The sequence below is a fragment of the Rhipicephalus microplus genome, chromosome 8 (genome assembly GCF_043290135.1).
Source record: "Rhipicephalus microplus isolate Deutch F79 chromosome 8, USDA_Rmic, whole genome shotgun sequence".
NCBI lineage: Eukaryota > Metazoa > Arthropoda > Arachnida > Ixodida > Ixodidae > Rhipicephalus > Rhipicephalus microplus.
The window spans coordinates 15139959-15157371 of NC_134707.1; the positions used below are offsets into that span (position 1 = coordinate 15139959).

Below are 17413 nucleotides of genomic sequence, written 5' to 3' on the forward strand. Positions count from 1 at the left end.
ATGCAGCACGAACATACGGGATTCAGCGTCATGGCTGTCAGACTGGATGGCGTCGATGATAGTGCGCAATGACTCATCCCGTCGTTGTTCGATGCGCATATCGCTGACGTCTGTAAACGCCATTACTCTGCTCTCCAGGTCAGGCGCAACGGGATCAGGAGGATCTACCGGATATCGAGAAAGACAGTCTGCGTCCTTGTGCAAACGGCCAGACTTGTAGCTGACGCTAAACGAAAATTCCTGAAGCCTCAGAGCCCAGCGAGCCAGACGTCCAGTCGGGTCCTTCAGAGAAGTCAGCCAACAGAGGGCGTGGTGGTCCGTAACGACAGTGAAAATGCGACCATATAAATATGGCCGAAACTTGGCGACGGCCCAAACTAAAGCTAGACACTCTCTCTCGGTGATGGAATAATTCATCTCCTGGGGAGAAAGCAGGCGACTGGCGTAAGCTATCACGCACTGTCTACCGTGGTGCCGCTGAGCGAGAACTGCGCCGATACCGTGGCCACTGGCGTCGGTGCGAACCTCTGTGGCAGCAGAAGGATTAAAGTGGGCAAGTATGGGGGGCGTAGTTAGGTAGCCGATGAGAGCGGCGAACGCTTGAGCCTGCTCAGGGCCCCATGAGAATGTGGTATCCTTCTTCAGCAAATCTGTCAGTGGCCGGGCAACGTCAGCGAAGTTTTTCACAAAACGGCGAAAGTAGGAACATAAGCCGACGAAGCTACGGACGTCGGATGTAGAACGGGGCACTGGAAAGCTACGGACGACGCGGATCTTTTCGGGATCTGGTTGGACACCATCGGCGTTTACAATATGGCCCAGAATGGCAATCTGACGGTGACCAAATTGACACTTCTTGGAATTGAGTTGTAGCCCAGCTGTTCTGAAGACTGCGAGAATTGCAGCGAGACGGGTCAGGTGGCTATCGAAAGTAGATGAAAAGACTATCACATCGTCTAGGTAACAAAGACAAGTAGACCACTTGTAACCACGCAGGAGAGAGTCCATCATTCGTTCGAATGTGGCAGGGGCGTTACATAGTCCAAAAGGCATGACCTTAAACTGGTATAAACCATCTGGTGTAATGAAGGCCGTCTTCTCGCGGTCCATTTCATCGACAGAAATCTGCCAGTAGCCGGACCGGAGATCTATAGACGAGAAGTATGTAGCCCCGTGTAGGCAGTCCAACGCGTCATCGATGCGTGGTAGCGGGTACACGTCTTTTCGTGTGATCTTGTTTAGGTGGCGATAGTCAACGCAGAAGCGCCAGGTACCATCTTTTTTCTTCACAAGGACGACAGGGGAGGCCCAAGGACTACTTGATGGTTCTATGACACCTTTGTTGAGCATTTTGTCCACTTCTGCTTGGATAACTCTACGCTCAGTGGGGGAGACACGATAGGGGCGTCGGCGAATAGGACTGGCGTCACCAGTATTTATACGGTGCTGAACAGTGGATGTTTGCCCTAGAGGTCTGTCGTCGAAAGAAAAAATGTCGGTATATGACGCGAGAAGGCGATGGATGTCATTGGCTTGCGCAGGGTTGAGGTCGGGTGCAATCATCTTCGAGAAACGATCTGGCCGAGAACAGGTGCTGTTCGCTACTGGAGACTGAAGTAAATCAATCTCGGTGGTGAGCGCTGCTATTTCGAATTCGTCAGCATTAGATACGCTGGCCAAGAACATGCCACGAGGAAGCACTTGAGGGCACAAGCTGAAATTGAGAAGTGGAAGCGAGGTACAATTGTCAGTAACAGTCACAAGCGTATGGGGAATGGCAATGTTGCGGCTCAAGAGGACGTCGGCGAGAGGAAGGAGGACATATTGACCATCGGGAACTTGGGGCTGTGCGGTCAAAACGACGAAGGTGGCTGCCTGAGCTGACAGCCGCACATCCTGAAGAGAGCACAGGCGCGGCGGGGCAGTGGGGGGGTCAGCGACTATCTGAGGCAACTCTAGCTGAAGAACGCCTGTAGCACAATCGATCAGAGCAGAATGATTCGACAAGAAGTCCAGGCCTAGGATAATGTCATAAGGGCAGTGGTCAATCACGGCTAAAATGACAGAAGTAGTGTGGTCCTTTATACGTAAGCGGGCAGTGCACAGACCGAGAACCATCGGCGTGCCGCCATCGGCCACACGGAGCATTTGTGCAGCCGCTGGTGTCAGAACTTTCTTTAAACGTGTGCGTAGGCTTGAACTCATGACCGAAATGCTTGCGCCGGTGTCGACAAGTGCTTGTACAGGTTCGCCGTCTACTTTAACGTCTATTACACTTCGTCTGGTGGGAACGGAAAGAGGATTTGCTGCGGAAGTCGTCAATGCAGCACCACCTCCGGGGGCTGCATTTCTCAGTTTTCCGAGACAACGCGGCCGGAAGCCACGGGGGACGAGAAGCGCCGTGGCTGCGGCGAACGGGACGATGGGCGACGTGTTTGCGGCGATCGAGACTGGTGCCCACGTGGTGAAGGCGAGCGGCTGTACCAAGTGTTCCGAGAATGGTCAATGGCATTGGGCTCTTCGGCAGGTGGAAAGGTGCGGGCGGTATCGTCGAAACGGGTCATATTGGTCGTTGCGCGATGTGCCGAGGACCATGTGTTGCGGCAGTAACGGGCAATATGTCCAACGCGGTGGCAGTTGAAACATATAGGGCGGTCATCTGCAGTTCGCCACTCAGCCGGGTTGCGAGTACGTGGAGAAGACCGTCGGTCGGAGAAGGGCATCACGAAAGGGCGTTCGCTGACTCTAGGCGCGGTGACATGGCACACGGAATGCACTCCGATGTTTTCAAGCTCCCGGCGCACGATGGCTTGAACAAGAGGAACAGTAACAGGAGTGGCATCGGTACTGCGCGAATAGAACGCCGAGGGCGCCATAGCTTCCAGTTCACGACGAACAATGCGTGTAAGGTCTCCCGGCGGCGATGCACGTTGTGGTGTTGACTGGTCCTCGCAAGTAGATGTTGCAGCGGTGTTTGGGAGTCGAGCGAATGTTTGTAGAATGCGGCGACTTTTCACTTGCTCGAACTGACGACACTCTTTGATGATCGCGTCTACGGTGGAACAGCCCTTGCACATCAGGAGATTGAACGCGTCGTCGGCAATCCCTTTCAGAACATGTCCCACCTTGTCACCTTCTGTCATGTCGCTTTCGGCCTTTCGGCAGAGGGCCAGCACGTCTTGAATGTAAGCGAGGTATGACTCCGTAGGGGATTGGGCACGGCAGGCCAATTCCTTTTTGGCGGCGATCTTCCGACTGGCGGTTTTGCCAAACACCTCCCGCATCTTTGCTTTGCATTGGTCCCAGCTTGTGAGTTCTTCTTCATTGTTCTCATACCACACCTTGGCCGTGCCTCTCAAATAGAACAGCACATTAGCCAACTGAAGTGTGGGATCCCATCTGTTCGGCACACTCACTCGTTCAAACATGGCCAGCCAATCGTCAACGTCGACGCCATCGGTTCCGCAGAATGTACCGGGATCCTTGAGAGGCGTGAAAACGTACGGTTGCGACGCCATGTTCGTCGGAGACGCTGACGTTGACGCGGAGGGCTGAGCATTGGCCATAGCTGGAAGGGCGATGCGACGTCCGCTGCGGAGCTCCGTTGCCTGATGGTTACCCAGCACCTCTCACCAATATGTTACGAGGTTGGTTGCTTCTGAGCGAGATGTATTTGCAGAGTAAAAACTACAGGCAAGAGACACAATGGCTGATTGGCCCAGTCGCGCGCCTGTCAGTCGCACCTCTTCCTTTTCTTCCTCTCCGTAGCAATATTCAATTGTTGGCTGTGGTTTTGTGAAAAGACTTACAGCACTCCTACGAGTGTAGCAGCAACTAAAAATATCAGCACAGTTTCTCTGCATCATGAAACTCGGAGGATGACCGCATATGTTGAACTCCCACAGACGCATTTCAAGTTTCTTTCCCCAGACTTGCTAGCCCTTGCGCTCTATTTTTATAAATTTAAAATATATCTTCCACACCACACACAGCAGACGTTAGGGCACATTATATAATGCGGTGCAGTGAAACCAATCCTCTGCATATTAAATACTTATATGTTTTGAGCGTATCTTGCAAATAAATTGCATGAGAAAAAATTTTTTGGTTGTTTCAAGACACGTAAAATAACACAGGAAAAAAAGCTTCAGTATTTTGGTATCGTTCCTGTGCAAGGAACTCGGTAGAGGAAGGGTTAAAGCTCCAAAAACACAGTAGATTATGAGGAAAGATACAGTAAGAGCCCCCAAATCAATTTCAATGACTAAAGCTTCTGTTTCCTGCCCCCGATGCGTTGTACAGAAGAATTTGCAGACACACAATCATTGCACAGTGTTAAACACTTCAAATACAATGACTTGTGAAAGGAACTCACAGTTGGAGCACATCTCCATCGGGAGTGAGCTTTCGTTTCCCTGAAAAATAAAGAAAACATTAAAAAAAAACAGTGATTGAACCTAATGAGAACAGCCACAACTTTAAAACGTTACACCAATTCAATTGTGCACTAATGCATTCCAATGCAGCCTGAAATGCATTACTGAAAGAAAAAAAAAACAACTTGCTGCCAGGTTAAAGTAGGCAGTCGTCTTTAGAGGAATGCTTGAGTAGGTTAACTTGAGTCTTGCTGTGTTTACTACTGTGTTTTGAAGCAATGCTTCCGATAGAGTTGTAATAGATATGTGCTGAAAAAACTTTTGCCGTTACGTATATCAAATGCGTCAACCCACTCCTGCGATAGCACAACCGGGTTTGCAGCACGTCTAATAAATCAATAAACACAAGATAAACACAATAAACCACTGTCGACTAGCTGATTATGCTTCCTAATGAAGCGATCTCAAAGTTTTAAATTGTGCTGCGAAGGTTAATTATGTAAAAAAACACACTGAATGAGTCATACCGAGGCACAGAAAATGACATTCAGTCATCAATGTGTATACCGTCTTTTTTAAGCACAGCTACGAATGCGCTAATTCAGGCAGACTTGACACTGCAATGTTGGCCAAACCAGCCTTTGGTTGTCCATTTCCAGATGGTAATTTTTTTTTTCTTAAATGTGGAAACTTTGCGCTGAATTGTGCACAGTTGACTAAGCCTCAGCTCGTCTTGCTACGGCATAGGAATCACAATGCCGGCGGCGATTATATCCAGTATGCTTGGCCGAGGAAGCAGCAGCCAGACGACTTCGATGAGCTGATTTGGAATACATGCAAAGCTTGCCACTTCGAACACGTTGAAGTTGCTGGCCCTGACGTAGGAACTGTGGTGCTTGCTATGGCGACGGCGCAGCGGAGTTTCTTCGTTAACAGACAACTTACAGCCAGTTTCAACAAGTTCTCTTCTATTTTAAAAAACAAACTTTAATTTACGAGTATAAGCTGCCTTCATAAGTAGTGAAAAATAAATTGGAAGCATGCTATGGTGACTTCAAATTGAATTTAACTGTTCCTTTTTCCGGATTTGACAACCACCAGGGCACATTAATGCATGACAAACTCAAAGACGTCACCCTGGCAAGCAGGACATTTGCCGAGTACACCGTTGAGTTTGAAAGTTATGGATAAATAAATTATTTAATGAGATAAGTCATTTGAAGTATAAAAAATGTACCGTGCTCTGGGAGGTATGGCACGAGTGCACACATTTTTGCCGAATGTCTAACGAGTTGCAAACGCATTATTAATAAGTGATGTTAATGCAAACCTGTGAAGACGGTCTATATGGCATCATGCGAATAGTATTTACAATTGAAGGCATTACCAACGAGTGAACAGCAACTTATGCGTCCATGTGAGACTGGTACATTGAGGGAAGAACTGGAGTGGCACTAATTGAATTTTTAAAATCAATCAATAAACAAAAAAAGAAGAGCCAAGATCAAACATTTATTACTCAAAGTAAAAGATGAAGCTCCCGTTGCAGTATGACACGTATGTAAAAAAATGTTTTTCATGGTTTAGCAGTTCTGGTCAAGTAAACCTTCTGAAAATTTATATTGGATGGATAGATTCATAGACTGATATATACAGAAAGATTTACAGACAGACTGGATATAAGTACTTAATAAAAGAAAAAGTTGAATCAGCTGTCACCAATAAGTAGTCGGCACTTTTAATGAACATAATACATTAAGATTTCTTTTTCTTTGCATACAGCAATGAAGCATAAGTGAATAATGAACTCTTCATGAGAAACCAGCATGCCTGGTACTGTTTAGTCACGCGCTGATCACACATCCAAGAAACGCACAATGGTGCGCTTTCAATCAAGGATGTGACACGTAAAAAAAAAACAAAAAAAACTAGGCATCTGTGTAGTGACTAATGTGCGCTGTACATGAAGATTGCTAAAGAAGTAGAAGAAGATCAGATACCAATGCTAGGAAAAAAAAAAGAATGAAAAGAACACCATAACAGAATTTGAGAGCAAATAAGACATATGGAACGCTACGTTTGCAACCCTGAATTGTGAGGGGGGAACAAAAAATAGCATGATAGGCTGCAAATATAGATCTATTCCGGGAAATACCACTCCTTCTTGGCTTCCACCACCTCATGCTATGTTTTCTTGTTAAAGAAACTCTCAGAAATTCACGTCTTTAGCCTTCTCCGTGATTTAAAAGATGGAATTGAAGCCCTATAGATTAGATTAGCATTGTGGGGTTTAACGTCCCAAAACCACGCTATAATTATGAGAGACGCCGTAGTGGAGGGCTCCGGAAATTTTGACCACCTGGGGTTCTTTAACGTGCACCCAAATCTGAGCACAAGGGCCTACAACATTTCCGCCTCCATCGGAAATGCAGCCGCCGCAGCCGGGAATTGAAACCCTATAGGGACACTAAAGTAAAACAATTTTTCTTATATTAGTAAATTACAATTTCACAATACCGAAAACACCACTCTTGCTCCAAGAAGACGTTTGCTAAGCGAGAAAATGCCAGAGTAGTGGAGCACCACCTTAAAATTTCTGCACTTAACATCATGGCATTAGAGATTTTGAGGGCATCTACAAGGTCATATGAAGCTGCTTAGTGGTAAATTGAATTATGTGAACATCTACAAGGTCATACGAAGTTGCTTATTGGTAAATATGAAGCATATTGTGCTCTGAGGGGGACCATTTAGCATACGAAGATACAGAAAGTTTCGTTGAGCTACTGTCGCCAAAATACGAAAAATACACCGAAATCTGCGACGTCGAGTGCAGAGTTTTTAGCGCTAAAGTTAAAAATAAATCTCTGACCTTGAGTTTCTCTGTTATAATGAATATATATCCATGCAATTATTGACATTATTTTCAGAATAATTTTTGTCTAAATTAATTTGAAGTATCCCTTTATTGTTTCTTTAATGAGTTGTTAAATTATTAGCTTCAAGGTTTTTTTTTTTTATTGGAAGGCTCTGCATAACAGATGACACATTATCAAATATATTTGAACCCAGTTTGTCCTTTCAGTGCCTGTGCGATTTCCCAAGTCAATTTTTACAATGCAGTTAAATTTATAAAAATAATAAAAGGAATATAAATACAAAGTTAGTTTGCCTAAATTTGGTTCTCCTAAGATATCAAACTTTTGAGGATGATTTTATGCAGAGGTGTATGACATGAATGTTCAAGAGCTTGAAGCTCCTTGAGAGCGAAATTCTTTCCATGACTGTGATAAGGAACGGACACCAACGAGTAAGATAAAAACATTCATGAACAAAGATTTAGAGTTCTGTTTACTAGGATTCTCTGCCCATGCGATTTCACGTTGGACTGCAGCGCTTGCAATGCTCACCCACAGTTTTAGTTGCCAGAGATTACATATTACTAAACAAAAAATGCGCTTAACTGTGAGAAAGATGCCAGGCCAGGAATTTAAACTTCCCGCAGGTGGCAGGCAGTATATGCAATATTATTCCTCTTTAGATTATCATCTTTTATTAAATCGTTCAATGAAAGATCTATCTTTAGTTCTTGCATAGTCGTGTGTTGCTTGAAAATAATCTAAGATAAAAAACAAACATCTAACTTGGTCTGCACGATGCAACAGTTAAAGCAACAGCAATAATGTAACTAGTTCTGTAAAAAGAACACTAGCAAGAAAAATGGTTGTTTGTGTATTAGTAAATTACTGTTTCATAACGGTTAAAAAAAACAAAACATGTATGCTTTGAGAAGAGACTTGAGAAGAAAACTTGGGTGGCAAAGCCACACTGCAGTTTTCGCACCAGTCTCTGACAATATGGACATCATTCTGATGTCTACAAGGACCTATGTAGTTCGTATTCAGTAAAAAATGAAGTACGTCGTCTTTTGAGGGAGCCATAGGCTTAAAATAAAAATTTTATGGGCGAATTATGGAAAAACATCTAGGAATCTGTGATGTAACTATCGGACCATAGGAGTTTCTGGCGAGAAACTTAAAACTGAAACATTTAACACCGATTTTTCACATGTATTAATGAAACTACGGGTGTAAAATGAATGACACTTGAGTTTTCAATCTATAGTTCATCAGTCTTGACTTCTTTTTCTTTGCATTTTCATCGTCATCAGCCTGACTACAACCACTGCAGGAAAAAGGCGTCTCTCATGTTCTACCAGTCAACTCGATCCTGTGCTTGCTGCCGCCACTTTATACCTGCAAACTTCCTAATCTCATCTGCGCACCCAACTTTCTGTCTCCCCCTTCACGCACTTGCCTTCTCTCGGAATCCAGTATGTGATCCCTAATGACCAGGGGCTATCTTGCCTTCACGCTACGTGCCCCGCCCATGATCATTTATACTTCTTGATTTCTTTGCATTTTAGTGCCCTTTCAAAGCGTAGCAGCGTGCCATGTACCCATTACCCAGCGACGCCTACATGCTGTGCATTGTCATGCCTGCACTCGCTGGACACTTGCGCAAATCTTTTTCACTGCCGCAGTACTCCCTGCAGACAGTGACTGTGTGCAGCTGTGCCAGGAACGTGCAGTGATTTATGGCTAGACTGTACACTATGGGGGGTAATTTCACGGCTGAATGCGGCAAACATAATGAGCAATGACAAAGGCTACTCAAGCCTCACTGTCAAGGAACGCAGGGCTACAGTGACGCGCAAGAGGTTCATGGCTGAACAGCGCACTTGAAAGAAAAAGAACTATGAGAGATCTACACTTGGTAACAACCTAAAAAAGTATGTCAGAAGATATGTTATATGTTCTGTCTTGCCTCCTTCTTTAATGGTATGCATCTTTTTTTTTATATTTCTGTAAGCATGTAGAGTATTCACGGTTTGAACAAGACAATTGAGGGCTAAGTTATGCTCATACTTTAGTTTCCACCATTTTTGGGTCATATCAGCGTAATTTTGACTTGAATGTGTAGGTCAAAGCCACCACTATCTTTAGAGACCAGATTTATCCCAACATGACATGGTTATCTTGAGCAATCATGCATACCAATCGTCTTACTGGAACATATTGCCGCATTTGAATCCGTAAATACTGTATGAACAAGCCCAAGAACGAATTCACTAGGCTAAAATATGTCAGCTTTGCCTTCAACTGTCACTGCCCCTCAGCAAGAGACAATTTGCATAATTGCTCCATCCAACCACGCTTAGTCATTGTCATGATGTCAAACACTTCCGAAGTGCTTCAGAAAGTTGACTTTCTCCATACAGACACATTTGTGTTGCTCTTTTCAGGTCAGAAACTTGAACGTCGTGGTAAATTATATTTTTGTCGGGCATTCCGACACCACCGTTTAGCCAAATGTCGTGCTTGAGGTAGTACTAATGATGAACCTTCGACTCTTGTTTACTTTCCATATACAGACACATTTGTGTTGCTGTTTTCGGGTCAGAAACTTGGACGTACTGGTAAATTATATTTTCGTCGGGCATTCCGACACCGCTGTTCAGCCAAATGTCGTGCTTGAGGTCGTACTAATGATGAACCTTCGACTCTTGAAGGGAAACTAAAGCGCAAGACGATTTTTCACGCCTCAGTAAAAAACAATTTCACGATCCCGAAAACGCCACTCTCACCGCGCCACGATGCCTAGTAAGCGAGAAAATGCGCGAACGAAACTGAGCTCCCCCACTAAACGCAGTGACGCAAGAAATTTTGAAGGTGTCTTCTGGGTCCTATGCAGCTCTCAATCGATGAAATCGAAGCACATTGTAATCAGGGGTGCCATAGACTTAGCATATGAAGTTTAATAAAAAAATTTCATAGGGCCAATGGCAAAAAAATACCGAAAATACATTTTCAAATTTCTTACGTCACACGCGGATATTTTGGTGTGAAATTTAAAAGTGAAACTTCAACCTTGATCCCCTCTGCTAATAATTAACTTATAATAACAAAACATCTGAGTTCTCGAAGTAGTTCATAAATGTTAACGAAGCCATTGTTCCTGTTTAGTGTCCGTTTAGAGGGGCCCTCGCAAACTTTTTCTACACAATCCAAAAACGCTGCAGATTGGTAGTCGAAGCTCCTAAGAACATGCGAGCCGATTGCAGCATACGACTCGACGAACAATTCTCAAGGTCAGCTAGAAATTGTTCGCTCTTCTTTCTACAAACGATGCCTATGCCATATGCGCAAATTTTGTGCAGATTGCACTTGATTTGAGCTTTGTGAACTGCATAGTTAACGTGACTGCCGTGGAAGGCCGCCACATGCCTGCACTCCTGGTCACACTGAAAGTATGCCGTGCGCTTGAAAAAAAGAAGATAGTACTGAAGGTCACGAAACAGGCTGACGGCATAATATTAAAAAGAACTAGGCGAGAAGACAAAGCTTCCCCCCCCCCCCCCTGCTTATTTTCTAGTATGCTCGTTGGGACGAGAGAAGAGAGAAGGCAATCACAGCATGTAACCAATCTCTAACTTCATTCATACTTGACGGATTCTAAAAGTTTTTGTCGCAGTAAACTTGCGAGGCAATAAAATCCTACACGTCGGTTGCTTGGAGAAGTGTTTCGGGATGCCTTTATTACGCGTGGTACTTGCACTAGCCAAAAAAAAAAAAAAAGTACTTGTGGTTCCCTAGGAAACCACCAAGCACAACTATTTTTTACAGGTGAAAGGCAGCTGCGTTGTAGCTCGGTGGGCAGAGCTTACATTTCCTCTAAAGTTGTAACTGAATATTGAGATCTGGCTCAGACATCTCGGCATGCTGGAGAAAATTTTGACTAGCAACACTAACAAAGTGGGCGATTTGTAGAGTTTGAGAACGCGAAAGCACGGTCACTGCGTAATCCTGAATGGAAAAAAAGAAAAGAAGGCTACAGATCTCCGAAGCGAATGCTGACGACAAAGTGAAGCTACGTCTTAAGGTGCATAATGTCTACATTCAAGTTTCCGACTAGTATAGAGGAGGACAGACGGTGACTAATGGAAAAACAGACATGCACAGACGGACAGATGGACGGGCAGAGTATGATTCATCTTTAAACCATATGTGCGCTATGAACGCTCTATGTACGGTATATGTAGTACCTGTATTGTGGTCCGATGGGGACCTATGACAACGGACATCGCAGGTGCCTAAGGAGCTTTGCTTCTAAAGTGCGACTGCCATGAAGTCGCAATGTCGGGCTGAGAGATGGCGTCGCCACGAATGTCGGGTCCCTACTCTTGTTACCCAAGATATCCTAACATGGTGCAGGCACAGACAACCTCCAAATGTGACAATGCATTACCCCTGAAGTTCTTAAAGGGGTACACTAACATTGTTTGTCGGAGGCGAGCTCACTCCGCCATACAACTGAGATGGCTCTGAGAAAGTGTGAAGCTCAGGACATGATTTCATACCAACAAAGCCACTGTGCAGAGTGGCCGGGGTAACGTCGCGATATTTTGAGTGAGCAAGTGACGAGGAGCTCACACCGTGTTTTGACGTCTGTGTGTACAGTAGGAACCGAAACGGGTTTTTGAAAACATGTGGCAGTTACTTTTGCAGGGTGCACTCATGCTTAACAGTACATTTTCTATGCTCTTTCGGGCTTGGCCTTACATTCGACGAAAAAAAAAAAAAAATTGCACCAGTACCCCTATAATGAGAACCACATTAAAGGTACATATACGAAGCACGCTATAAGAAAATGCAACGGATAAAGACAAGCCCTTGTCCTTGTCCGTCGCATCTTCTTAATCTTATAAATAGCTTACCAGGTTCAGACTAGCAAAATCTTTGCACTACTACGCTGCACAAATACTCTACACATTCATTACAGAAGAAGGAACTATAAACTTCAAGGTGTTTGCATTTTGCAACAGAACATCATAGCAGTAATGCAGAACTCTGGATTTTAATGTGTGCAAGTTTTGGGTGTTTGGATGTGATGGCCCAAAGAAAGACGCTGGAACTTAGTTCTTTGCTCGTTTAGAATGTAATGTCTGTCTTCAAAGAAATCTGATCTGGCCTAAAGAAACAACCTAAAATTCAGTGACAACAGAATGAGCTGGGTTCTCGCAAAATAGAGGTAGGCAAACAATTCACTCTGTGGTGGTTTGCCACAGGACCTTGTCCCTAAAGACTTTTCTGACACACGCACATACAGACACACACACACGCACACACAAAGATACGAACATAAAACCTGCATGCATAGGTTTGGTTCACAACCATATCGGAAGCATACTGACCTCTTAATCAGCCCGTTATATTAAATAAATTATTCATTTATGTACTTCATTTATAAATTTGCCATTCAGTGTGTCCCTACAGTGTGAAAATTGACACAAGAGAGCATCAAATTTTTGTGGGAATAAACTTGCGAGCTGCATGATGTTATATAAACTGAGCACTTCAGAGATTGAAAGTAAACAGAAACTATGCACACCGCTGTTTGGTTTAAGGCATCCTTTTGATAAAGCACGTCACTTGACACGAATTTCAAAAAAGTGTGTTTGATTCGGACATCACTCGTTTTTATCCGGGCGCTAACAGACAGCTGTAGAAAAGAATTTACTTAGCTAGATGCGGAGCCATGATGGGATTGAAAGCTTTGTCATGCAGCGATCATCAGCAGGACTGCTGGCTATTTCTAGAAATTAGCTTTCTGATTAGTAACAGTGCTAGAACAAACCTCTGAATTCAAAGTTAGCTGTTACTTAAGCCTTATCCACTAAGTAGGAATATCAATCTATCGTACCTGGTGCAACTACATGATTACAAAAAAGTGCAATGCTGTCATTTGCACTCATTACTACAGCAACTATGAACTGCAACTGCGAACTGAAGAAATTGTTAAGCATTATATAAAAGAAAACAAAGTAAAACTACCGTATTGAAATGAAATACTAGAAAACCATGAGTATGAATCATTGTAGTCTAGGACTGTGGATTAATTTTGACCACCTATGGCTCTTTTAGCGTTCAGCTACATAAGTGAGAGGTCAACCATTCCTTAGGTGAACACCATATTATATTGGGGCTGATCAAACTGGAGCATTTCTTCTTTTTCAGTAAAAAATTCACTCTACACCACAATCGTAGCATCAACAAATAAAATTTTTCCAAAGTATATATTAAACATAGGCTTCTAAGAGGGGGCTTGAATACGAATCAGGCATGCACCTGAAGTTGTATTCAACTGACAAAATCATGATTCGACCTCAGGGATCATGGACCACGTCACCGTAAGTCACCCATTCCCGCCTCTGTCCGCGCGGAGCGATTCGTGAAACGACGGAAGCCCAAATCGCAGTTGGGACCCTCGGGGTGCAATGCCAAAAGCCTCGCTTGTAACATGAATTCTCCACTGTCGTGTCAATGCAGGTTGCGGAGGGATTGGAATCCCTCTGCAATTCTTTAGTGCGGATGACTCTGTACGTGGCGGCAATGTTAGCAGCCCTTCAGAAGCAGCGTGCCCCAAACTAGTACACAGGAAGCGACAGTTAGGTACAGCCGGCCGCAAAAGCTTGCCGAATCTGCAGCGCGCGGCAAAGCGACTAAATACTGCATTGCTACACCACGTGATGGTGATAGCACTGCAGATCCTAAAAGCTTTGGTGGCTGACTATACATTACAGCGGGACATGCACTCGGCACCAAAACTGAGCTTGCCCACCACATTACTCCGACTGTGATATCAGCCACACAACCAAACGTTCATGTTTCATTTGTCTACAGTCTGATGCCACTCTAAGATAATTAAATGAAAGGAGGGCAGTGCTAAAACAAATACAAAAGACTAAATCCCGACAGGACATGCACTGTGCAGGCTTCTTAATAATTGTTCGTGTTTAATGTCCCAGAACCACCATACGATTATTAGAGACGCCATAGTGAAGGGCTCCAGAAATTTCAACCATCTGGTTTTTCCTTAGCGTGCACCTAAATCTAAGCCTACGAGCTTCAAGCATTTTTGCCTTTATCGAAAATGCGGCTGCCACGGCCGTGATTCGATCCTGCGACCTGCGGGTTAGCAGCCGAGTTAGATACTGTTGTTATGTACTTTTTTTTTTGCATCTAAGCAAGTATTCCATTTCTCCGAGAATCGTGTTGAAAATTTGTGACCTGATAAGTTACATGTCTAACTTTCTACGTTACCTTCCCCCCCTTTATGTAAAACCACAACAGGGGCCTTTAAGGAAAAAAAAATAAATGATGACAAAGAGTGCCTTAGCCAATAGACTGCCGTGGCAGGTCTGTGCAGGCTTTTTAAGGTGTACCTGACAATAGACAGGTCTCCAAACATGTTCCAAGTTAGGCGAATTTGGGACAACAATGTTGCAGTTTCGTAGCCATGTCAAATAAACAGTGATTATAGTGAACCTGCATGCGCAAGTACGGTTTGGCCAACAGGTCCAACATTTCATGACTGTGATAACTTTATATGACGACATAGAAAACTGACAAAACATTTATCAGCACAAAAAGACGACACCAATGATTCGAAAATAAAATGGCTTATACAATAACACACACAGCTTTGCAGTAGTTATTAAAATAGATGCATATGGCATGGGGAGTGAATGAGCTCAAGTTGTCACCATACCAAACAATGAACCTGAAACTCATACACTTACACCGGCAAGCTGAAAATAGCAGTTTAAGTTAGCCTCTCATCAATGTATTATGTTGTATTATGAATAGCATCAAGGTCACTACGCATGTGGAAAACCCAAACCACGTTTGGGTTGGGGATGCTATTTCTCGAATTTAGCGGGAACCCCAAAGCCTGCCCCAAAAGCGTTGCGCCAGACAAACGTGATGGCACCCGCTGAAGTGACATGACCAAGACTTGGGTGAGTATACAAAGTACTGCAGGCCCTATTCGAAAACTCTTCGCTTCTGCTTGACCCGAAGTGTGCCTACGCAAAGACCTTTGGGGCCCCTGTTCGAAAAATCCCTATTGCTATCAGGGCAAAAGTGTATGGGTAGTAACGAATACTGCAGCAGTCACACAAGCAATGCAAGCATGTGTTGATGATTATTGACTTGTTTACAGACAACATATAATGGCTGAAGGACCAAGCTGGTAGTTAAAAAATCAGCTATCTCAGTAACAGGTTGGTTTCGGATCGGTCATCTGCAACTATAACGCGAACAGTGGGGCAATCTTTGGGCAGGTAAGGCTAATAATAATTGTAAGGGTTCCACGTTAGGAAAACCAGGTCATGATAATGAAAGATGTCCTTGTGGATGGCTGACATTTGCAACCACCTGGTGTTCTTTAACGTGCACCTTTAATTACAGGGGCATTTAGCACTTCGCCTCCATCGAAATGGGGCCGGGATTCGATCCAGCGACTTTCGTGTCGGCGGTCGAGGGAGGTGGGGTCGTTTAAAAAGCAAAGCACAGTTTCGTTTCGGCAAGTGCGGCCACGGCTTCGCAAAGGTAAAAACACTACGGGACATTGTCACGGTGCTCAGCGATCACTGGCGCGTAGCGGACAAAAACACAGTCACGCTTCGCAGAGCGCGAAATGCGACGAAAACAATAACAACGAAAGTGCAGCCAAGTTCGAATCGAACGCCGCCTACAAAACCACAAGTTATAGTAAAGTAGGGAAGGATGTCGAAATTGGCTTAGCACCGAGTGCCAACCGGTAAAATAATACGACGGATGCCTTTACGGCCAAGAATCACACGTAACCATCGCGCTTCACTACGCCATAAAACGAAAACAGACATGGACGCTGGAACAAAGTGCTTTACGACGTCTGGTGAATCTGACTGAAGGCATGCAACTATTTGGCGAAGGCGCGCCCACGCAAAACACACAAAAGTGCAACCGAGATGCGCTCCAAACACGCGCCAGTACACCGTAGCTACTCGTGTGGCGCAGCGATTGCACGTCGCGTTTTTACGCAAGACGAAGCGACAGACGATGCCCACAATGTTTTCCCGTTTTCTTTTCCTTATCGTAGGTTTCATCGCGGTGATCACATTCGCTACGAAGGTCGCGTCCAACGCCTCAGAAGCGTGCAGCGTGCGGTTTAAAGTGTAAATAGAGAAACAAAACGACGCTAAAAGGATTCCCTCCGCCTTTTACACGGACGGATTCATGTAACGGAACTCTAGATTCGTGAAAATCACGAAAGCGAAGGGTTTTTTTTTTTTCGCTATCTGATTTCGAGTGCCGCCCTCATCAGTGAGAGGCGAGCAAAAGCGAAAGCGACTAAAATACCAGGCTAAACAAGTTTGGATGGAAGTGGTATCGCAGTACTGCGCACAGTGCAGAGTCGCGATAGCACGCTTGTTGCCAAAATTCTCACATTTTTTAGGGGAGGGGAGGCAAAAAAAAAAAAGAGAGAAAGAAGGCTGCCCGCTTGCTTGCCGCAGTCCCGGAAATTCCAATATCCTTAGGCCTAGGGGGACGTTTAAAAATGCGCCTTGAAGGACACGTAACGACGAACGAGCGGCGATCGTGTCGCAAGGGCGTGTGTAATCCCCCGCGAGCCATTGAAGGAGGTAGGAAGAAGGGACTACGGCTACAAACTCCGCAGCGTTGAGGTGCTGCAGTACTGGGCAGCGGGGGATGTTGCTGCAGCTCCGTGCACGCACCGAACCCCTCTATCCGTGCGTGCGGCTTCAAAAAAGAAAGAAAACGCGGGGTGTAACTTCAACTCACCATGTTTGGCGGTGGCTGGCGTACTTGCTTGCAGGCACGATTAATCCGAGCCCCGAAGTACCGCCCGGGAATGAAACACGACGAATTTTCCTCTACCCTCACTACCCACTATCCAGTGCGATCGTGCGATCAGACGGCTCGAAGGGGGGATGGTAGAGACATCTAGTGCGCGTTATTTTCGAATTGCCCCCTTCACTTTCTTTTCGATTTCTAGTCTTTCTAAGACGGCCTTGTCATCTCGTTGTCTCGTTCTGGGTGTCCGTGCGCTGATAATTAGCTTTCACACGCCTCAAATTAAGTGTGCAAATCTTAACAAGCGGCAAAACATTCTGGTGAATGAGTGCGTGC

General features: G+C 44.8%; 1 protein-coding gene across 3 annotated transcripts in view; it reads right to left on the reverse strand.

The window, feature by feature from the left end:
• Positions 1–17413, reverse strand: part of LOC119164171 (calcineurin subunit B type 2) — a 73629-nt gene that overhangs the window by 16973 nt on the left and 39243 nt on the right. For 2 of the 3 annotated variants that reach the window (XM_075871150.1, XM_075871149.1), the window contains exon 2: positions 4376–4415. In XM_075871150.1, coding sequence (XP_075727265.1) covers positions 4376–4394 — 19 coding nt within the window. In that variant the 5' untranslated portion in view covers positions 4395–4415. Of the gene's footprint in view, positions 1–4375; positions 4416–17065; positions 17406–17413 lie in introns of those variants that run through there. The other variant, XM_037416290.2, reaches the window with a different exon arrangement.